The 24,576-nt window shown below is 45.1% G+C and overlaps 1 protein-coding gene across 2 annotated transcripts; it reads left to right on the forward strand.

Moving 5' to 3' along the window:
* The first annotated feature begins 6,023 nt into the window (after positions 1-6,023).
* plekhg6 (pleckstrin homology and RhoGEF domain containing G6) lies at positions 6,024-23,903 on the forward strand. Of its 2 annotated transcripts, XM_087778765.1 has the most exons (16): positions 6,030-6,163; positions 6,232-6,365; positions 6,496-6,832; positions 7,389-7,517; positions 7,611-7,751; positions 8,540-8,635; positions 8,739-8,789; positions 8,844-8,993; positions 12,866-12,976; positions 13,899-14,048; positions 14,113-14,247; positions 20,132-20,251; positions 20,307-20,439; positions 21,991-22,106; positions 22,159-23,288; positions 23,516-23,903. In XM_087778765.1, the coding sequence occupies exons 3-16, from the start codon at positions 6,527-6,529 to the stop codon at positions 23,694-23,696; spliced, it is 2,949 nt and encodes a 982-aa protein (XP_087634891.1). In that variant the 5' UTR covers positions 6,030-6,163; positions 6,232-6,365; positions 6,496-6,526; the 3' UTR covers positions 23,697-23,903. The 2 variants fall into 2 exon arrangements, with proteins under 2 accessions (XP_087634890.1, XP_087634891.1); XM_087778764.1 differs by having other exon boundaries at positions 6,024-6,365; positions 6,447-6,832.
* The last annotated feature ends 673 nt before the right edge of the window (positions 23,904-24,576 follow it).

Below are 24,576 nucleotides of genomic sequence, written 5' to 3' on the forward strand. Positions count from 1 at the left end.
TGTTTGGTGCTGAACTAGAGGTAGATGTGGTGCAGCTCTACAAGAACCTGGTTTTAAAGTGTCATGAATGTAAATAATCGCTTCAGCTGAATGAACATGTTCTCATAGGAGGAAATATATTATTAATGTAAATAAGAACGAACCTCACCTGAAGATCTCAGGTGGAGAACTGAGTCTGAGCCTCACCTGAAGATCTCACCTGGAGAACTGAGTCTGAACCTCACCTGAAGATCTCACCTGGAGAACTGAGTCTGAGCCTCACCTGAAGATCTCACCTGGAGAACTGAGTCTGAAGCTCCCCTGAAGATCTCAGGTGGAAAACTGAGTCTGAAGCTCCCCTGAAGATCTCACCTGGACAACTGAGTCTGAAGCTCCCCTGAAGATCTCACCTGGACAACTGAGTCTGAAGCTCCCCTGAAGATCTCACCTGGACAACTGAGTCTGAACCTCACCTGAAGCTGCTGTGAAGAGAATAAAGGATGAGTCTGAACTCGTGTGTTTCTTCATGAACTGCTGAGTCATGTTTGTCCTTCTTTTATGACGACAACATAATAACCATAAAATAATAATCTTATTATATATTATATTATATTATATAATAATAACATAAACAATAATAAAAATATTGAAAATAATAGTCTTTTTAGTTGTCTGTGGTCTCACTCTCTTGTCTGTGGTCTCACTCTCTTGTCTGTCGTCTCACACTCTTGACTGTCGTCTCACACTCTTGTCTGTGGTCTCACTCTCTTGTCTGTGGTCTCACACTCTTGACTGTCGTCTCACACTCTTGTCTGTCGTCTCACTCTCTTGTCTGTGGTCTCACTCTCTTGTCTGTGGTCTCACACTCTTGACTGTCGTCTCACACTCTTGTCTGTCGTCTCACTCTCTTGTCTGTGGTCTCACTCTCTTGTCTGTGGTCTCACACTCTTGACTGTCGTCTCACACTCTTGTCTGTCGTCTCACTCTCTTGTCTGTGGTCTCACTCTCTTGTCTGTCGTCTCACTCTCTTGTCTGTGGTCTCACTCTCTTGTCTGTCGTCTCACTCTCTTGTCTGTGGTCTCACACTCTTGACTGTCGTCTCACACTCTTGTCTGTCGTCTCACTCTCTTGTCTGTGGTCTCACACTCTTGTCTGTCGTCTCACTCTCTTGTCTGTGGTCTCACTCTCTTGTCTGTCGTCTCACTCTCTTGTCTGTGGTCTCACACTCTTGACTGTCGTCTCACACTCTTGTCTGTCGTCTCACACTCTTGTCTGTCGTCTCACTCTCTTGTCTGTGGTCTCACTTTCTTGTCTGTGGTCTCACACTCTTGTCTGTCGTCTCACACTCTTGTCTGTGGTCTCACTCTCATGTCTGTCTTCTCACACTCTTGTCTGTGGTCTCACTCTCATGTCTGTCGACTCACTCTCATGTCTGTCGTCTCACTCTCTTGTCTGTGGTCTCACTCTTTTGTCTGTCGTCTCACACTCTTGTCTGTCGTCTCACTTTCTTGTCTGTCGTCTCACTCTCTTGTCTGTCGTCTCACTTTCTTGTCTGTCGTCTCACTCTCTTGCTGTTGTCTCACTCTCTTGTCTGTCGTCTCACACTCTAGTCTGTCGTCTCACTTTCTTGTCTGTCGTCTCGCTCTCTTGCTGTTGTCTCACTTTCTTGTCTGTCGTCTCACTCTCTTGTCTGTCGTCTCACTTTCTTGTCTGTCGTCTCGCTCTCTTGCTGTTGTCTCACTTTCTTGTCTGTCGTCTCACTTTCTTGTCTGTCGTCTCACACTCTTGTCTGTCGTCTCACTTTCTTGTCTGTCGTCTCACTCTCTTGCTGTTGTCTCACTTTCATGTCTGTGGTCTCACTCTCTTGTCTGTAGTCTCACACTCTTGACTGTCATCTCACTCTCTTGCCTGTCGACTCACTTTCATGTCTGTCGTCTCACTTTCTTGTCTGTCGTCTCACTCTCTTGCTGTTGTCTCACTTTCTTGTCTGTCGTCTCACTCTCTTGTCTGTTGTCTCACACTCTTGTCTGTCGTCTCATACTCTTGTCTGTCGTCTCACTCTCTTGTCTGTCGTCTCACTTTCTTGTCTGTCGTCTCTCACTCTTGTCTGTCGTCTCACTCTCTTGCTGATGTCTCACACTCTTGTCTGTCGTCTCACACTCTTATCTGTCGTCTCACTTTCATGTCTGTCGTCTCACTCTCTTGTCTGTGGTCTCACTCTCTTGTCTGTGGTCTCACTCTCTTGTCTGTGGCCTCACTCTCTTGTCTGTGGTCTCACTCTCTTGTCTGTCGTCTCACTTTCTTGTCTGTCGTCTCACTTTCTTGTCTGTCGTCTCACTCTCTTGTCTGTCGTCTCACACTCTTGACTGTCATCTCACTCTCTTGCCTGTCGACTCACTTTCATGTATGTGGTCTCACTCTCTTGCTGTTGTCTCACACTCTTGTCTGTCGTCTCACTCTCTTGCTGTTGTCTCACACTCTTGTCTGTCGTCTCACACTCTTGTCTGTCGTCTCACTCTCTTGTCTGTCATCTCACTTTCTTGTCTGTCATCTCACACTCTTGTCTGTCTTCTCACACTCTTGCTGATGTCTCACACTCTTGTCTGTCGTCTCACTTTCAGGTCTGTGGTCTCACTCTCATGTCTGTGGTCTCACTCTCTTGTCTGTCGTCTCACTCTCTTGTCTGTCGTCTCACTTTCTTGTCTGTCGTCTCACACTCTTGCCTGTCGTCTCACACTCTTGTCTTTCGTCTCACACTCTTGTCTGTCTTCTCACACTCTTGTCTGCTGTCTCACTCTCTTGTCTGTCTTCTCACTCTCTTGTCTGTGGTCTCACTCTCTTGTCTGTCGTCTCACACTCTTGTCTGCTGTCTCACTCTCTTGTCTGTGGTCTCACTCTCTTGTCTGTGGTCTCACTCTCTTGTCTGCTGTCTCACTCTCTTGTCTGTGGTCTCACTCTCTTGTCTGTGGTCTCACTCTCTTGTCTGTGGTCTCACTCTCTTGTCTGTCGTCTCACACTCTTGTCTGCTGTCTCACTCTCTTGTCTGTGGTCTCACTCTCTTGTCTGTGGTCTCACTCTCTTGTCTATTGTCTCACTCTCTTGTCTGTGGTCTCACTCTCTTGTCTGTGGTCTCACTCTCTTGTCTGCTGTCTCACTCTCTTGTCTGCTGTCTCACTCTCTTGTCTGTGGTCTCACTCTCTTGTCTGTGGTCTCACTCTCTTGTCTGTGGTCTCACTCTCTTGTCTGTGGTCTCACTCTCTTGTCTGCTGTCTCACTCTCTTGTCTGTCGTCTCACTCTCTTGTCTGTGGTCTCACTCTCTTCTTGTCTGTCGTCTCACTCTCTTGTCTGTCGTCTCACACTCTTGTCTGCTGTCTCACTATCTTGTCTGTGGTCTCACTCTCTTGTCTGTGGTCTCACTCTCTTGTCTGTGGTCTCACTCTCTTGTCTGTCGTCTCACACTCTTGTCTGCTGTCTCACTCTCTTGTCTGTCGTCTCACTCTCTTGTCTGTGGTCTCACTCTCTTGTCTGTCGTCTCACACTCTTGTCTGCTGTCTCACTCTCTTGTCTGTCGTCTCACTCTCTTGTCTGTGGTCTCACTCTCTTGTCTGTGGTCTCACTCTCTTGTCTGTGGTCTCACTCTCTTGTCTGTGGTCTCACTCTCTTGTCTGTCGTCTCACACTCTTGTCTGCTGTCTCACTCTCTTGTCTGTGGTCTCACTCTCTTGTCTGTGGTCTCACTCTCTTGTCTGTGGTCTCACTCTCTTGTCTGCTGTCTCACTCTCTTGTCTGTGGTCTCACTCTCTTGTCTGTGGTCTCACTCTCTTGTCTGTGGTCTCACTCTCTTGTCTGTCGTCTCACACTCTTGTCTGCTGTCTCACTCTCTTGTCTGTGGTCTCACTCTCTTGTCTGTGGTCTCACTCTCTTGTCTATTGTCTCACTCTCTTGTCTGTGGTCTCACTCTCTTGTCTGTGGTCTCACTCTCTTGTCTGCTGTCTCACTCTCTTGTCTGTGGTCTCACTCTCTTGTCTGTGGTCTCACTCTCTTGTCTGTGGTCTCACTCTCTTGTCTGTGGTCTCACTCTCTTGTCTGCTGTCTCACTCTCTTGTCTGTCGTCTCACTCTCTTGTCTGTGGTCTCACTCTCTTCTTGTCTGTCGTCTCACTCTCTTGTCTGTCGTCTCACACTCTTGTCTGCTGTCTCATTATCTTGTCTGTGGTCTCACTCTCTTGTCTGTGGTCTCACTCTCTTGTCTGTGGTCTCACTCTCTTGTCTGTCGTCTCACACTCTTGTCTGCTGTCTCACTCTCTTGTCTGTCGTCTCACTCTCTTGTCTGTGGTCTCACTCTCTTGTCTGTCGTCTCACACTCTTGTCTGCTGTCTCACTCTCTTGTCTGTCGTCTCACTCTCTTGTCTGTGGTCTCACTCTCTTGTCTGTGGTCTCACTCTCTTGTCTGTGGTCTCACTCTCTTGTCTGTGGTCTCACTCTCTTGTCTGTGGTCTCACTCTCTTGTCTGTGGTCTCACTCTCTTGTCTGTGGTCTCACTCTCTTGTCTGCTGTCTCACTCTCTTGTCTGTCGTCTCACTCTCTTGTCTGTGGTCTCACTCTCTTCTTGTCTGTCGTCTCACTCTCTTGTCTGTCGTCTCACACTCTTGTCTGCTGTCTCACTATCTTGTCTGTGGTCTCACTCTCTTGTCTGTGGTCTCACTCTCTTGTCTGTCGTCTCACACTCTTGTCTGCTGTCTCACTCTCTTGTCTGTCGTCTCACTCTCTTGTCTGTGGTCTCACTCTCTTGTCTGTCGTCTCACACTCTTGTCTGCTGTCTCACTCTCTTGTCTGTCGTCTCACTCTCTTGTCTGTGGTCTCACTCTCTTGTCTGTGGTCTCACTCTCTTGTCTGTGGTCTCACTCTCTTGTCTGTGGTCTCACTCTCTTGTCTGTGGTCTCACTCTCTTGTCTGTGGTCTCACTCTCTTGTCTGTGGTCTCACTCTCTTGTCTGTGGTCTCACTCTCTTGTCTGTCGTCTCACTCTCTTGTCTGTCGTCTAACACTCTTGTCTGCTGTCTCACTCTCTTGTCTGTCGTCTCACTCTCTTGTCTGTGGTCTCAATCTCTTCTTGTCTGTCGTCTCACACTCTTGTCTGTGGTCTCAATCTCTTCTTGTCTGTCGTCTCACTCTCTTGTCTGTCGTCTCACTCTCTTGTCTGTGGTCTCAATCTCTTCTTGTCTGCTGTCTCCCTCTCTTGTCTGTGGTCTCACACTCTTGTCTGCTGTCTCACTCTTTTGTCTGCTGTCTCACTCTCTTGTCTGTGGTCTCACTCTCTTGTCTGCTGTCTCACTCTCTTGTCTGCTGTCTCCCTCTCTTGTCTGTGGTCTCACACTCTTGTCTGCTGTCTCACTCTTTTGTCTGTGGTCTCACTCTCTTGTCTGTGGTCTCACTCTCTTGTCTGTGGTCTCACTCTCTTGTCTGTGGTCTCACTCTCTTGTCTGTGGTCTCACTCTCTTGTCTGTGGTCTCACTCTCTTGTCTGTGGTCTCACTCTTTTGTCTGCTGTCTCACTCTCTTGTCTGTGGTCTCACTCTCTTGTCTGTGGTCTCACTCTTTTGTCTGCTGTCTCACTCTCTTGTCTGTGGTCTCACTCTCTTGTCTGTGGTCTCACTCTTTGGTCTGCTGTCTCACTCTCTTGTCTGTGGTCTCACTCTCTTGTCTGCTGTCTCACTCTCTTGTCTGTGGTCTCACTCTCTTGTCTGTGGTCTCACTCTCTTGTCTGTCGTCTCACTCTCTTGTCTGTCGTCTCACTCTCTTGTCTGTCGTCTCACGCTCTTGTCTGTCGTCTCACTCTCTTGTCTGTCGTCTCACGCTCTTGTCTGTCGTCTCACTCTCTCACTGAAATAACTGAGTTCTTGTTTAAAGAAATGTTTGTTTGTTTGTTTGTTTTTCTTCTGGAATAAACAAGTTTATTTACTAAAATGATTCCGCGGCTGAGTTCACACATGAATCGTGACGTCATGGCTCTGGTGTCCTCAGGTGGATCAGGCGTCACTCCTCGCAGGTAAACACTTATCGCATTAGAGAGTCAGGCTGTGATTCAAGTGCTGCTGGATCCGGTTCGTCCGGTCCGTGCGGTCCAGTGTGGAGGAGGATCAGACGCACGCGGCTCCAGGTGTTCAATGGATACAACTCGGCTCAGGTAAATACTTTCACCTGGTTTCAGCTGACCGCTCGAGCCACGTGACGTCACGCCCGTGTTTCGTCGAGGTTCCGAACCGTCGACCTTAGGAACGTCGGTCCAGATGTTCGCGAGGATGAGTGACAGAATCACACCTGCCGCAGCGTCACGTGTTCAGGACGTCGTTCTCTCGACTCACCTGAGAAGGAAGTTCCTGCGTCAGGTGCGTTCACGTGTTGGTTCAGTTTTACAGAAGAGACAGAACGAGTGAACGAACCAATACCTTCACGAATGTTCGCTCCAGACGCGTGACGTCACGCGTCAGTGACAACGCACGCGCTTGTGCTCAACAGTGAGGGTCCGTCCGGGGTCAGCGAGGGGTCAATGGAGGAAACGCCTGTTCTGCAGCGGAACGGAAGTGAAGTCCAGCGAAAGAAGGATGATGACGTCAGAGAAGCTGACGAGACTGATGGACCTGGTCCAGAGGTGACCCCCAAACCCCAGCGAGGACCTGGTCCAGAGGTGACCCCCCAACCCCAGCGAGGACCTGGTCCAGAGGTGACCCCCAAACCCCAGCGAGGACCTGGTCCAGAGGTGACCCCCAAACCCCAGCGAGGACCTGGTCCAGAGGTGACCCCCAAACCCCAGCGAGGACCGACAGACAAAAGGTTCTACACGCTGGGACACCAGGTGAGTGCAGTACTGAGGAGGACCGGCAGGGGGCGGCAGACGATCTTGAAATAATAATTGTATTTATTGTTATAAACTGCAATGAAAAGTAACTTTTCTAGAACGTATTTGAACTCATCCCACTTCTGACACCACGTCGTATTGTTGATAATATTAACACTTTATCGCGTGAATTACATCGACTTACAGGTTTAATGCGCTCTTTAATTATGTCCGACCTGCAAACATCACAACACGAAGGTTCCTACCTTGACCTGATAGTTCATTCTTGTCGTAAAAACTTTTAATAAATCATTTTCAAACTATTAATATAGAACCTTTATGTTGAATTTGACGAATTAATGCAGTTTTTCAGCTTGTTTTTGTTTTTCTGCTGCTATAAATATCATTACTGGGAAGAAACAAACGTTGGCTAACTGTTAGCATCGTTAGCATCACAAAAGATAGATAAACAGGAAGTGACTCATTCAAACACAGCAACTAAACACACGGTTTAGTAAACATGTTAAACAATGAATAAAACGTTTTTATTTGTCTTTTGTAACGTTTCTCTCAGAGACGAAGCAAACACAAAGCGCTGACCGACTTCACGACCGTGTCCAAGGGCACGTCGGCAGGAGTCAAACCCAGAACCGCCCTCAGACAGGTTCTGTTCAACCAGGCGGAGAAGAACTCGGCGCCGGAGGTACAAACGTATCTTTCATGAGATCAAAGCATGACATATCAGGACAATAACGTTTGTTAAACGAACAAAGTTGTTGATCATGTGACCCGGCAGGAGCGGGGGGGGCAGCTGGACCTGCTCAAGCAGGCCCTGGAGGTCTTCGCCGTCCCTGTGGATCTGACCTGGAAGTGGAGGGAGGAGGTTTCTGGTTCTACGCTGGAGACTCACTGGAAGGATCTGGTTGATTCTCACGCGGTAACACAACAACGACACAACAACAACAACAGCAACAACAACACAACAACAAAAACACAACAACAGCAGCAACAACAACAAACACAACAAAAACACAACAACAGCAGCAACAACAACAAACACAACAAGAACAACAACAGCAACAACAACAACAAACACAACAACAACAAGAACAACAACAAACACAACAACAGCAGCAACAACAACAACACAACAACAACAAACACAACAACAACAAACACAACAACAGCAGCAGCAGCAACAACAACACAACAACAACAAACACAACAACAAGAAGAACAACAACAAACACAACAACAGCAGCAGCAGCAACAACAACACAACAACAACAAACACAACAACAAGAAGAACAACAACAAACACAACAACAACAAACACAACAACAACAAACACAACAAGAACAACAACAAACACAACAACAGCAGCAACAACAACAACACAACAACAACAAACACAACAACAACAAACACAACAACAGCAGCAGCAGCAACAACAACACAACAACAACAAACACAACAACAAGAAGAACAACAACAAACACAACAACAACAAACACAACAACAGCAGCAGCAGCAACAACAACACAACAACAACAAACACAACAACAAGAAGAACAACAACAAACACAACAACAACAAACACAACAACAGCAGCAGCAACAACAACAAACACAACAACAAGAAGAACAACAACAAACACAACAACAACAAACACAACAACTACTACTACAACAACAACAAGCGTTTTGACTGATCTTATCTCACCAGACGATGTCGAAGCTGCAGAGGCACCAGCAGGAGGCGCTGTGGGAGCTGCTGCACACCGAGCTGAGCTACATCAACAGGATCATCATCATCGTGGACGTAGGTTTGAATCCGTGTTGCTCTGACTCGTGCTCACGTGTGTGTGTGTGTGTGTGTGTGTGTGTGTGTGTGTGTGTGTGTGTGTGTGTGTGTGTGTCTGCAGCTGGTGCTCGCGGCGCTCGTCTACCTGCACCAGCGCGGCTTCCTGCTGCAGGTGAGTTCTGAGCGGCGGCTCCGGACGCGTCTCTGACGGCCAGGTGTGTCGCAGGTGAAGCCCGAGGCGCTCTTCTCCAACCTGCCCTCCATCCTCGGGGCGCACCAGCTCTTCTGGCAGGAGGTCCTGTTCCCCATGCTGCAGGAGGTGCGCAGCAGCAGGAGGCCCTTCGACCCGCTGACCCTGGAGGCCGGCTGTCTGCAGGTGAGCGAGGCACGCCCAGGTGAGGGTCAGAGGTCATACAGGATTTAAACATCAAGTTGACGAAGAAACATCAGATTCTAAAGTAGCTTCAGTGAAAAAAATGATCAGAAATCAATGAAAAACATGATCGATTAAAAAAACGATTTTTTTGACTGTTTTAAAATGACGTGAAGGTTGACGGTTGAAAACCCTTGAAAAGAGTGAGAGAGAAAAACAGATGAAAGAAGTTAAACTCTGGTTAGTAACTTTATATTCTAGTTAACAGGTTCATTGATATAATATATTTAGATTTGAGCGACTTCAAAGTAAAACCACAATCTTTCAAAATAAAACACCTTCAAGACGTTAATAATCAACAGAACAGAAAATAAAAACATTATTTTAACAAACATTTAATGTTAATGTCAACGATGTAAATAACTTTCAATTTTTTTTAATGTTATTATAAATATTTGATATTATTCATATGACATTAACATTTTTATTATCTCAATTAAAATGAAATAACCTTGATGGAGTCACTCGCTGTCGCCCCTGCTGGAGCTCAACAGTTACTGCAGGATTGAAGAAGACCTTGACGAGTCACTGACTCATGTTTGTCTTCAGTTCCACGAGCACTGCTGTGACCTTAGTGAACAAGATGAAACCATCCTCTTGCTCAGATGACGTCCTTCCTTGTAGGCTTTTTATCAAAGTATTTGATGTAATTGACCCCTGGGTTACCAATATGGTGAACCTCTCCCTTTCCACAGGGGTTTTTAATGCATTTAAACCATTGTGGAGCCTCTGCTCAAAAAGCCAGGCTTAGACCCGACTGACCTCAGTAATTTCAGGCCTATTTCTAAGCTCCCTTTCTTGTCCAAGATCTTGGAGAAGGTTGTGTCTGAGCAGCTGTTCCTGGATCAGAGCGACATCCATGAGAAGTTTCAGTCTGGCTTCTGTAAACATCTACGGAGACAGTCTTACTGAAGGTGTCCAGTGACATCATGATGTTCTGGTTCTCTTGGATCTGTCCTCAGCCTTTGACACAGTTGAACCAGATCCTGCTGAGAAGACTGAGGGATGAAGACTGTCTGGGTCTGTGTTAGAATGGTTCTCATCTTACCTTTCTGGGCGCAGTTTTAGTGTATCTGTCAATCAAATGAGGTCTGAATCGGCAGATCTGATGTGTGGAGTCCCTCAAGGTTCTGTTCTGGGTCCTTTATTGTTTTTGCTGTACTTGATTCCCCTCGGTTAAATCTTTCAGAGATTTCCCGATGTTTCTTATCACATGTTTGCTGATGACATCCAGCTCTACTGCTCTGTTGACCCAACTGAGCCCCAGAGGCTGAACTTAGTCAATAGTTGCTAGAAATCAAACAATGAGTGAAAACACTTTGAAGCTAAATGTGGACAAAACTGAAACTCTGGTGATTGTTGATGATAAGGTTCAGGGTTGAGTCAGTACTTGAGTGACTTAAGTCAGTCTGTCAAACTGAGCCTGAGAAACCTGGGTGTTGTATTTGATAAAGACATGTCTCTTGTTCAACACTGTAGAAAACTGACCAGAAACTGTTTCCTTCAATTGAGAAAAATCTCTAAACTTAGGAAAATGTTGTCACAACATGATCTGGATCTTATAATCCATGCGTTTGTTTCTTCTCGTCTGGACTATTGTAACAGTTTGTTTTCATGTCTTAACAAGAAGGATCGTCTCGTCTGCAGTTGATTCAGAACTCTGAGCCGCTCTAGTAGAAGAACTCACATTTCTCCGATTCTTAAAACTTACTAGATACTTTCAGATCTATTCATGGTCAGGCTCCTCCTTACATCACTGATCTGATCCAGCCTTACACCCCAGCTCGGGCTCTGAGGTCTGTGGATCAGAATCTACTGATGGTTCCACGCACACGGCTCAGGACCAGAGGAGAGAAATCTTTTCAGGCTGTTGCTCCTAAGCTTTGGAACCATCTCTGTGTTTGATGATCTACTGACTCCTTCAAGAAACATCTCTGTGTTTGATGATCTACTGACTCCTTCAAGAAACATCTGTGTTTGATGATCTACTGACTCCTTCAAGAAACATCTGTGTTTGATGATCTACTGACTCCTTCAAGAAACATCTGTGTTTGATGATCTACTGACTCCTTCAAGAAACATGTGTGTTTGATGATCTACTGACTCCTTCAAGAAACATGTGTGTTTGATGATCTACTGACTCCTTCAAGAAACATGTGTGTTTGATGATCTACTGACTCCTTCAAGAAACATGTGTGTTTGATGATCTACTGACTCCTTCAAGAAACATGTGTGTTTGATGATCTACTGACTCCTTCAAGAAACATCTGTGTTTGATGATCTACTGACTCCTTCAAGAAACATGTGTGTTTGATGATCTACTGACTCCTTCAAGAAACATCTGTGTTTGATGATCTACTGACTCCTTCAAGAAACATCTGTGTTTGATGATCTACTGACTCCTTCAAGAAACATCTGTGTTTGATGATCTACTGACTCCTTCAAGAAACATCTGTGTTTGATGATCTACTGACTCCTTCAAGAAACATCTGTGTTTGATGATCTACTGACTCCTTCAAGAAACATCTGTGTTTGATGATCTACTGACTCCTTTAAGAAACATCTGTGTTTGATGATCTACTGACTCCTTCAAGAAACATCTGTGTTTGATGATCTACTGACTCCTTCAAGAAACATCTGTGTTTGATGATCTACTGACTCCTTCAAGAAACATGTGTGTTTGATGATCTACTGACTCCTTCAAGAAACATCTGTGTTTGATGATCTACTGACTCCTTCAAGAAACATCTGTGTTTGATGATCTACTGACTCCTTCAAGAAACATCTGTGTTTGATGATCTACTGACTCCTTCAAGAAACATGTGTGTTTGATGATCTACTGACTCCTTCAAGAAACATCTGTGTTTGATGATCTACTGACTCCTTCAAGAAACATCTGTGTTTGATGATCTACTGACTCCTTCAAGAAACATCTGTGTTTGATGATCTACTAACTCCTTCAAGAAACATCTGTGTTTGATGATCTACTGACTCCTTCAAGAAACATCTGTGTTTGATGATCTACTGACTCCTTCAAGAAACATCTGTGTTTGATGATCTACTGACTCCTTCAAGAAACATCTGTGTTTGATGATCTACTGACTCCTTCAAGAAACATCTGTGTTTGATGATCTACTGACTCCTTCAAGAAACATCTGTGTTTGATGATCTACTGACTCCTTCAAGAAACATGTGTGTTTGATGATCTACTGACTCCTTCAAGAAACATCTGTGTTTGATGATCTACTGACTCCTTCAAGAAACATGTGTGTTTGATGATCTACTGACTCCTTCAAGAAACATGTGTGTTTGATGATCTACTGACTCCTTCAAGAAACATGTGTGTTTGATGATCTACTGACTCCTTCAAGAAACATCTGTGTTTGATGATCTACTGACTCCTTGAAGAAACATCTGTGTTTGATGATCTACTGACTCCTTGAAGAAACATCTGTGTTTGATGATCTACTGACTCCTTCAAGAAACATCTGTGTTTGATGATCTACTGACTCCTTCAAGAAACATGTGTGTTTGATGATCTACTGACTCCTTCAAGAAACATCTGTGTTTGATGATCTACTGACTCCTTCAAGAAACATCTTAAGACGTTTCTATTTGTTCAGGCTTTTCCTTGAATTTCTGGAACTCCTGTGTTGTTCTCAGTTTTATCTTGATCTTTAAAGTATATACTTTATTGAATATTGTTTTGATTGTTTAAGTTCTTTGTGACCCTGGTCTGGAAAAGCGCTCTATAAATAAAAATTACTTACTTACTTACTTACCTTGACGAGTCACTGACTCATGTTTGTCTTCAGTTCCACGAGCGCTTCTCCTCGTACCATGAGTACTGCTGGCAGGAGGAGGAGAACCTGGAGTTTGCTCGACGGCAGATGGAGACGAACCTTCACTTCGTGACGTATGTTCAGGTAAAATCTTAATGTAATATAAATAATTGATCTTAATATCCGTGAATGAACTAGTCAGTGAGAACGAGCAGAACAAAGATAAGAACAAAGTGCAAAAGAAACCAATATTTAACACAATTAAAATGATTTTGTTATAATGTAAGTCATCTTCCTCATTTTCATTATCTTCCTCATCTTCATCATCTCCATCTTCATCATCATCTTCCTCATCTTCATCATCTCCATCTTCATCATCATCTTCCTCATCTTCATTATCTTCCTCATCTTCATCATCATCTTCCTCATCTTCATCATCTTCCTCAGCTTCCTCATCATCTTCATCACCATCATCTTCATCTTCATCTTCCTCATCTTCATCATCATCATCATCATCTTCCTTATCTTTATTATCTTCCTCATCATCTTCATCTTCATCTTCCTCATCTTCATCATCATCATCTTCATCTTCCTCATCTTTATTATCTTCCTCATCATCATCATCTTCATCATCTTCCTCATCTTCATCATCATCTTCATCTTCCTCATCTTCATCATCTTCCTCATCATCATCATCTTCATCTTCATCATCTTCCTCATCATCTTCATCATCATCTTCATTATCTTCCTCATCATCATCCTCATCTTCATCTTCCTCATCTTCACCATCATCATCTTCATCTTCATCTTACTCGTCTTTATTATCTTTCTCATCATCTTCATCATCTTCATCATCTTCATCACCTTCATCATCTTCATCATCTTCATCATGAAACTAGAGATGTGGTGACACAAACGTGTTCTCTTGAAGATGATGTCCGTCTTCACATGACCACCAGGCGTCGCTACAAACGTGTGTGTGTGTGTGTGTGTGTGTGTGTGTGTGTGTGTGTGTGTGTGTGTGTGTGTGTGTGTGTGTGTGTGTGTGTGTGTGTGTGCTCCTCAGTGGGTGGAGACTCACCCTCAGTGCTTCAGGATGAGACTCGGGGACATGCAGGCCAAGCCTCACCAGAGGATCACCAAGTACCCGCTGCTCCTCAAGGCGGCGCTGAAGACCTCGGCCGAGCCTCACGTCCAGCAGCGTCTGCGAGGAATGGTGAGAACACGGCGTGACCTCCGCGACCTCCGCGACCTCCGACCTAACCCCGTCACTCTGGCAGCTGTCCAGCGTCAACTCCTTCCTGGAGAGCATCAACGACTTCCTGCGGCAGAAGGACGAGGAGCAGGCGCTGCAGGAGTCGGCGCTGAGGCTGGAGGCGTACGAGATGGAGGGCCTGAACGAGGAGGTGGACCAGGTCAGGAGGTCTAGGATCCAAACTAGTTTCACACAAACTTTGAATCCTTCAGAAATACTTTTTCTGAATCTAATGAAAAAATAATCTTAGCCTTTGATTCAATATAAAAAAGAAAATGAAAAAACTGATCTTCTACGTCGTCACATGATCGTCTGTGCGTCACATGATCAGTAGCTCTGAGCGTCACATGATCGTCTGAGCGTCACATGATCATCTGAGCGTCACATGATCAGTAGCTCTGAGCGTCACATGATCATCTGTGCGTCACATGATCAGTAGCTCTGAGCGTCACATGATCATCTGTGCGTCACATGATCAGTAGCTCTGAGCGTCACATGATCGTCTGTGCGTCACATGATCAGTAGCTCTGAGCGTCACATGATCATCTGTGCGTCACATGATCAGTAGCTCTGAGCGTCACATGATCATCTGTGCGTCACATGATCAGTAGCTCTGAGCGTCACATGATCATCTGTGCGTCACATGATCAGTAGCTCTGAGCGTCACATGATCGTCTGTGCGTCACATGATCAGTAGCTCTGAGCGTCACATGATCATCTGTGCGTCACATGATCAGTAGCTCTGAGCGTCACATGATCATCTGTGCGTCACATGATCAGTAGCTCTGAGCGTCACATGATCGTCTGTGCGTCACATGATCAGTAGCTCTGAGCGTCACATGATCATCTGTGCGTCACATGATCAGTAGCTCTGAGCGTCACATGATCGTCTGAGCGTCACATGATCAGTAGCTCTGAGCGTCACATGATCATCTGTGCGTCACATGATCAGTAGCTCTGAGCGTCACATGATCGTCTGTGCGCCACATGATCAGTAGCTCTGAGCGTCACATGATCATCTGTGCGTCACATGATCAGTAGCTCTGATCGTCACATGATCATCTGTGCGTCACATGATCAGTAGCTCTGAGCGTCACATGATCGTCTGTGCGTCACATGATCATCTGTGCGTCACATGATCAGTAGCTCTGATCGTCACATGATCATCTGTGCGTCACATGATCAGTAGCTCTGATCGTCACATGATCATCTGTGCGTCACATGATCAGTAGCTCTGAGCGTCACATGATCATCTGTGCGTCACATGATCAGTAGCTCTGAGCGTCACATGATCATCTGTGCGTCACATGATCAGTAGCTCTGAGCGTCACATGATCGTCTGTGCGTCACATGATCAGTAGCTCTGAGCGTCACATGATCGTCTGTGCGTCACATGATCAGTAGATCTGAGCGTCACATGATCGTCTGAGCGTCACATGATCAGTAGATCTGATCGTCACATGATCATCTGTGCGTCACATGATCAGTAGCTCTGATCGTCACATGATCATCTGTGCGTCACATGATCAGTAGCTCTGAGCGTCACATGATCGTCTGTGCGTCACATGATCAGTAGATCTGATCGTCACATGATCATCTGTGCGTCACATGATCAGTAGCTCTGATCGTCACATGATCATCTGTGCGTCACATGATCAGTAGATCTGATCGTCACATGATCATCTGTGCGTCACATGATCAGTAGCTCTGAGCGTCACATGATCATCTGTGCGTCACATGATCAGTAGATCTGAGCGTCACATGATCATCTGTGCGTCACATGATCAGTAGATCTGATCGTCACATGATCATCTGTGCGTCACATGATCAGTAGCTCTGATCGTCACATGATCATCTGTGCGTCACATGATCAGTAGATCTGATCGTCACATGATCATCTGTGCGTCACATGATCAGTAGCTCTGATCGTCACATGATCGTCTGAGCGTCACATGATCAGTAGATCTGATCGTCACATGATCATCTGTGCGTCACATGATCAGTAGCTCTGATCGTCACATGATCATCTGTGCGTCACATGATCAGTAGCTCTGAGCGTCACATGATCATCTGTGCGTCACATGATCAGTAGCTCTGAGCGTCACATGATCGTCTGTGCGTCACATGATCAGTAGATCTGATCGTCACATGATCATCTGTGCGTCACATGATCAGTAGCTCTGATCGTCACATGATCATCTGTGCGTCACATGATCAGTAGATCTGAGCGTCACATGATCGTCTGAGCGTCACATGATCAGTAGCTCTGAGCGTCACATGATCGTCTGTGCGTCACATGATCAGTAGATCTGATCGTCACATGATCATCTGTGCGTCACATGATCAGTAGCTCTGATCGTCACATGATCATCTGTGCGTCACATGATCAGTAGATCTGATCGTCACATGATCATCTGTGCGTCACATGATCAGTAGATCTGAGCGTCACATGATCATCTGTGCGTCACATGATCAGTAGATCTGATCGTCACATGATCATCTGTGCGTCACATGATCAGTAGATCTGATCGTCACATGATCATCTGTGCGTCACATGATCAGTAGCTCTGATCGTCACATGATCATCTGTGCGTCACATGATCAGTAGATCTGATCGTCACATGATCATCTGTGCGTCACATGATCAGTAGATCTGATCGTCACATGATCATCTGTGCGTCACATGATCAGTAGATCTGAGCGTCACATGATCGTCTGAGCGTCACATGATCAGTAGCTCTGTGCGTCACATGATCATCTGTGCGTCACATGATCAGTAGCTCTGAGCGTCACATGATCGTCTGTGCGTCACATGATCAGTAGCTCTGAGCGTCACATGATCGTCTGAGCGTCACATGATCAGTAGCTCTGAGCGTCACATGATCGTCTGTGCGTCACATGATCAGTAGCTCTGAGCGTCACATGATCGTCTGTGCGTCACATGATCAGTAGCTCTGAGCGTCACATGATCATCTGTGCGTCACATGATCAGTAGCTCTGAGCGTCACATGATCGTCTGTGCGTCACATGATCAGTAGCTCTGAGCGTCACATGATCATCTGTGCGTCACATGATCAGTAGCTCTGATCGTCACATGATCATCTGTGCGTCACATGATCAGTAGCTCTGAGCGTCACATGATCGTCTGTGCGTCACATGATCGTCTGTGCGTCACATGATCAGTAGCTCTGAGCGTCACATGATCGTTTGTGCGTCACATGATCAGTAGCTCTGAGCGTCACATGATCGTCTGTGCGTCACATGATCAGTAGCTCTGAGCGTCACATGATCAGTAGCTCTGAGCGTCACATGATCGTCTGTGCGTCACATGATCAGTAGATCTGAGCTCTGTTGGTTTGGTCTGGAGGCTCTTTTATAACATTTATATTGAGTTTAAAATACTATGAATTAAAAAATATTACGTTTAGAAAAAAACATTAGAGTCAGAATATCAAACGTAAAAATGAAATGTTTGAACTTTATGAAAAAAACAATGAAAAGCTTCAAAACATCATTTCAGTGATGAATGTTCTGATGAATGTTCAGATGAATGTTCAGATGAATGTTCTGATGAATGTTCAGATGAATGTTCTGATGAATGTTCTGATGAATGTTCTGATGAATGTTCAGATGAATGTTCAGATGAATGTTCTGATGAATGTTCTGATGAATGTTCTGATGAATGTTCAGATGAATGTTCAGATGAATGTTCAGATGAATGTTCAGATGAATGTTCAGATGAATGTTCTGATGAATGTTCAGATGAATGTTCTGATGAATGTTCTGATGAATGTTCAGATGAATGTTCAGATGAATGTTCAGATGAATGTTCAGATGAATGTTCAGATGAATGTTCTGATGAATGTTCAGATGAATGTTCAGATGAATGTTCTGATGAATGTTCTGATCAATGTTCTGATGAATGTTCAGATGAATGTTCAGATGAATGTTCAGATGAATGTTCAGATGAATGTTCAGATGAATGTTCTGATGAATGTTCAGATGAATGTTCTGATGAATGTTCTGATGAATGTTCAGATGAATGTTCAGATGAATGTTCAGATGAATGTTCAGATGAATGTTCAGATGAATGTTCTGATGAATGTTCAGATGAATGTTCTGATGAATGTTCTGATGAATGTTCAGATGAATGTTCAGATGAATGTTCAGATGAATGTTCAGATGAATGTTCTGATGAATGTTCTGATGAATGTTCAGATGAATGTTCTGATGAATGTTCAGATGAATGTTCTGATGAATGTTCTGATGAATGTTCAGATGAATGTTCAGATGAATGTTCAGATGAATGTTCAGATGAATGTTCTGATGAATGTTCTGATGAATGTTCTGATGAATGTTCTGATGAATGTTCTGATGAATGTTCAGATGAATGTTCTGATGAATGTTCAGATGAATGTTCTGATGAATGTTCTGATGAATGTTCTGATGAATGTTCAGATGAATGTTCTGATGAATGTTCAGATGAATGTTCTGATGAATGTTCTGATGAATGTTCTGATGAATGTTCAGATGAATGTTCTGATGAATGTTCTGATGAATGTTCTGATGAATGTTCAGATGAATGTTCTGATGAATGTTCTGATGAATGTTCAGATGAATGTTCAGATGAATGTTCTGATGAATGTTCTGATGAATGTTCAGATGAATGTTCTGATGAATGTTCAGATGAATGTTCAGATGAATGTTCAGATGAATGTTCAGATGAATGTTCTGATGAATGTTCTGATGAATGTTCAGATGAATGTTCAGATGAATGTTCTGATGAATGTTCAGATGAATGTTCTGATGAATGTTCAGATGAATGTTCTGATGAATGTTCAGATGAATGTTCTGATGAATGTTCAGATGAATGTTCAGATGAATGTTCTGATGAATGTTCAGATGAATGTTCTGATGAATGTTCAGATGAATGTTCTGATGAATGTTCAGATGAATGTTCTGATGAATGTTCAGATGAATGTTCTGATGAATGTTCAGATGAATGTTCTGATGAATGTTCAGATGAATGTTCTGATGAATGTTCAGATGAATGTTCAGATGAATGTTCTGATGAATGTTCAGATGAATGTTCAGATGAATGTTCTGATGAATGTTCTGATGAATGTTCTGATGAATGTTCAGATGAATGTTCAGATGAATGTTCAGATGAATGTTCTGATGAATGTTCAGATGAATGTTCTGATGAATGTTCAGATGAATGTTCTGATGAATGTTCAGATGAATGTTCAGATGAATGTTCTGATGAATGTTCAGATGAATGTTCTGATGAATGTTCTGATGAATGTTCAGATGAATGTTCTGATGAATGTTCTGATGAATGTTCTGATGAATGTTTTGATGAATGTTCTGATGAATGTTCAGATGAATGTTCAGATGAATGTTCAGATGAATGTTCAGATGAATGTTCTGATGAATGTTCTGATGAATGTTCTGATGAATGTTTTGATGAATGTTCTGATGAATGTTCAGATGAATGTTCAGATGAATGTTCAGATGAATGTTCAGATGAATGTTCAGATGAATGTTCAGATGAATGTTCTGATGAATGTTCCGATGAATGTTCCGATGAATGTTCCGATGAATGTTCCGATGAATGTTCCGATGAATGTTCAGATGAATGTTCAGATGAATGTTCAGATGAATGTTCAGATGAATGTTCAGATGAATGTTCAGATGAATGTTCTGATGAATGTTCAGATGAATGTTCTGATGAATGTTCAGATGAATGTTCAGATGAATGTTCAGATGAATGTTCAGATGAATGTTCAGATGAATGTTCTGATGAATGTTCCGATGAATAAGATGAATGTTCAGATGAATGTTCCGATGAATGTTCCGATGAATGTTCCGATGAATGTTCTGATGAATGTTCTGATGAATGTTCTGATGAATGTTCAGATGAATGTTCAGATGAATGTTCAGATGAATGTTCTGATGAATGTTCTGATGAATGTTCTACTGAATGTTCCGATGAATGTTCTGATGAATGTTCTGATGAACCTGAGACTCACATGTTCCTCCAGCATGTGCGAGACATCTGTCACTTCCAGCTGACGTGTCCGGTCAGAGGAGTCGGGTCGGACGTCGTGAGGAAGCTCCTGCTGGAGGAGAACCTGAAGCTGCGCGGCAGGAAGGACAGCAAGGTGAGCGGATAGTCACCCTGACCCTGACCCTTGACCTCTCGCTGGGCCTCAACAGCTGGAGGTGGTGGTGCTGCTCTTCTCCGACGTCCTGCTCGTCACCAAAGCACAGAAGAAAGGAGAGAAACTGAAGGTGGTTCGACCTCCACTGGCCCTGGACAGAACCTGCTGCAGGGCCTTGAGAGACACTTGTGAGTAACAAGTATATATGTGTAGTATTGTCCAGTACTTGACTCTGGTGTTGTGATAGTGTAGTAACAAGTATATATGTGTAGTATTGTCCAGTATTTGACTCTGGTGTTGTGATAGTGTAGTAAGAAGTATACATGTGTAGTATTGTCCAGTACTTGACTCTGGTGTTGTGATAGTGTAGTAACAAGTATATATGTGTAGTATTGTCCAGTACTTGACTCTGGTGTTGTGATAGTGTAGTAAGAAGTATACATGTGTAGTATTGTCCAGTACTTGACTCTGGTGTTGTGATAGTGTAGTAACAAGTATATATATGTAGTATTGTCCAGTACTTGACTCTGGTGTTGTGATAGTGTAGTAACAAGTATATATGTGTAGTATTGTCCAGTACTTGACTCTGGTGTTGTGATAGTGTAGTAACAAGTATATATGTGTAGTATTGTCCAGTACTTGACTCTGGTGTTGTGATAGTGTAGTAACAAGTATATATGTGTAGTATTGTCCAGTACTTGACTCTGGTGTTGTGATAGTGTAGTAAGAAGTATACATGTGTAGTATTGTCCAGTACTTGACTCTGGTGTTGTGATAGTGTAGTAACAAGTATATATATGTAGTATTGTCCAGTACTTGACTCTGGTGTTGTGATAGTGTAGTAACAAGTATATATGTGTAGTATTGTCCAGTACTTGACTCTGGTGTTGTGATAGTGTAGTAACAAGTATATATGTGTAGTATTGTCCAGTACTTGACTCTGGTGTTGTGATAGTGTAGTAACAAGTATATATATGTAGTATTGTCCAGTACTTGACTCTGGTGTTGTGATAGTGTAATAACAAGTATATACTGTATGTGTAGTATTGTCCAGTACTTGACTCTGGTGTTGTGATAGTGTAGTAACAAGTATATATGTGTAGTATTGTCCAGTACTTGACTCTGGTGTTGTGATAGTATAGTAACAAGTATATATGTGTAGTATTGTCCAGTACTTGACTCTGGTGTTGTGATAGTATAGTAACAAGTATATATGTGTAGTATTGTCCAGTACTTGACTCTGGTGTTGTGATAGTGTAGTAACAAGTATATATGTGTAGTATTGTCCAGTACTTGACTCTGGTGTTGTGATAGTGTAGTAACAAGTATATATGTGTAGTATTGTCCAGTACTTGACTCTGGTGTTGTAGTATTTACAGACCACATGACTCTTGAAGTCGTAACTACTTTCATTTGTTTTCAAAGCAAAATATGTCCAAACATCAGCTTTAAAAACTGCTGGACTCACTGTATCCTCTCGTCCTCAGTCATCATTCTTCCTTTAGCTGTGGAAGATGTAATAACTGCTGCCATCTAGAGGCTGAAAGTGTAATTGCGACACAAACATGAACAAACGCTGTGAATGTTTTCATGTGAATTGTAAATAAGAGAATATAATCGTTTCATTTTAAACAAACTTTATTGAAATATTAAAATAACACAAAATAACTGATAATAAAAATAAATATGATTTTAATCCAAACAAAGTTTTGTTGATCTCAGTGTAAATATATGTCCAGTGTCGTTCGTGCTGGTGGAGGTCGGGGAGCTTCAGTGCGCCATGAACGTCTACATCTTCACAGCAGGGACCTCCGAGCGATGCTGCACCTGGGTCTCCACCGTCAAGAAGGCCAAGGTACACGTTCTCCCCTTGGGTCCAACAGTGAGTCAAGAACCTTCTCCTGCAGGAGAACCTGAGGGTCCTGAGGGAGCTGGAGACCAGGAGACGGGGTCCGGACTGGAGGGTCCCGGAGCAGGAGAACCAGCCGCAGGTCCACGGAGACCAGGAGCCTTCTTCAGCGACTGCAGCCTCAGAGTCTGTGGACGACACCAACTTCTCGGACGCTTCTTTCTGGACGTCACAGCAGGAGGTCACGAGCGCTCGTCCTCAGGCTCCTGGCTACGAGTGGATCGAGATGGGCGTGAGGGGGCAGGAGCCCGGCGGGAACCACACGGACGAGGAGGAGACCATCTTCCCATCCAGAGACTCCAAGACCCATCGGTACCGACGGGCTCAGTCGATACCAACCGCGAGCAGAACCACCAGCAGACTCCACAGAGCGGGAAGACACTCCCTGATCCCAGGAGGCTATCCAGACGTGGACTACCCGACCGAGTCAGACCAGACCAACGGTCTTGAGTCCAGCACCACAACCACGTCTCCCAGCAGCAGCCCCACCATCAGGTCCAGCACCAGTGAAGCCCCGGCCGTCTGGACCTCTAACCACCTGAGGTCGCCGCGGCTGAGGCGGAGAAGACCTCTCCCCCCCCACCACGGGCCGCTACATCAGACCCGGAAGCCGGAACTGAGAAGTTCTTGTTCGTCCAACTCTGACTCGGACAGCAACTTGAAGAAGACGACGAGCTCGGATGCTCGTAAGGTCCTGAAGCTGGGCTCGCTGAAGCAGAACCGAGGGATCTTCTGGAACCTGTACGACCACAGGTCGGAGCCGCAGATCTTCTCAGACACGGAGCTGCCTCACGTGAAGAACGCCAGGAGGTCCAAACTCAAGCCTCAGAGACGTTCCTCCAACCCCAACCTGGGCTCGCAAGAGGGTCCGCCGACCCTCCAGAGGTTTCCTCAGATCCCAGACGGACACTCGTCGCCTCTGGAGGGTCTGCTGGAGCGAGCTAAGGCCCGGCGGAGAGACGGAACCAGCCTTTCTCCAAGCTTCTCCAGCACACCCTCGCCCTCCCCGAGCGAGCGGGACACGGAGTGGGAGGAGGTGGAGGTGACCCGACCCCGGGCGCTGACCGTCAGCCAGGGCTGGAGGGAGCAGCTGGTGGACGGAGACGAGGACGAGGACGAGAGGAGCAGGTAAGAGACCTTGACTCCTCCCCCTGCTGTCACATGACCTTGACTCCTCCCCCTGCTGTCACATGACCTTGACTCCTCCCCCTGCTGTCACATGACCTTGACTCCTCCCGCTGCTGTCACATGACCTTGACTCCGCCCTGCTGTCACATGACCTTGACTCCTCCCGCTGCTGTCACATGACCTTGACTCCGCCCTGCTGTCACATGACCTTGACTCCTCCCCTGCAGCCTCATCTTCTCCAGCGGCGTGAACGTTGACTGGTCCGGCTGGTGCTTCGACGACGACGAGGTCATGGATCAGCTGCAGCCGCCGGGTCAAGGACTTCTGGAGGGGATCGCGGAGTCCTTGACGTTCTGGGACCTTCATGACGTGTCGGAGCAGGAGGAGGGCGAGTATAGTCAGGTGTAGACGACCTTCGCAACCTTCGCCGACCTTCGTGGTCATGTTGTCTCCAAATGAAATGATCTTGATTTCAAGTAAAAAAGTTTGAAACGTCTTCATCGTGAAAAAAAGTGTTTTTTATATTTGTGTAAAAACAAAGTATTTGTCTATTGAAGTGAAAACTTGTTTAATAAAGTGAAAGAAGTTTACTTTGTTGTATTCAAAGTATTTGATGTTTTTGATGTCCTTGGATGCGTCGAAGGTTAAAAACTGTGTTTACATCGCAGTCAGAAACGTGTTGTTTGATCAGAACATGAATCAAAGTTTCAAATACAAACATGACTTCGATCGACTCGTTCAATTCATTCACTTAAGATTCTTTTACAAGAACATTGTGTTTTAAGCTTTTCATCTTTGTCATGAGGGTCGTGGGGTCGCGGGGTCGTGAGGGTCGCGGGGTCGTGAGGGTCGTGGGGTCATGAGGGTCACGGGTTTGTGGGGGTCGTGAGGGTCGCGGGGTCGTGAGAGTCACAGGGTCGTGAGGGTCGCGGGGTCGTGAGGGTCGCGGGGTCGTGAGGGTCGTGGGGTCATGAGGGTCACGGGTTTGTGGGGGTCGTGAGGGTCGCGGGGTCGTGAGAGTCACAGGGTCGTGAGGGTCGCGGGGTCGTGAGGGTCGTGGGGTCATGAGGGTCGCGGGTTTGTGGGGGTCGTGAGGGTCGCGGGGTCCCGAGGGTCGCGGGGGGCTGGAGTCACTCCCACTGTCTTTGGGCCAGAGGCAAGGACACCCTGGACAGGAGGCCAGGCTTTCTCAGAACACAGAAAGACACACAACACTCACACACACTCATGGAGGACACTGTGGGAGGACCCGGAGTAAACCCGTCACAAGTTTCCTCCCCGAACAGGG

Source organism: Callionymus lyra, chromosome 17 (assembly GCF_982586985.1).
Source record: "Callionymus lyra chromosome 17, fCalLyr1.hap1.1, whole genome shotgun sequence".
NCBI lineage: Eukaryota > Metazoa > Chordata > Actinopteri > Syngnathiformes > Callionymidae > Callionymus > Callionymus lyra.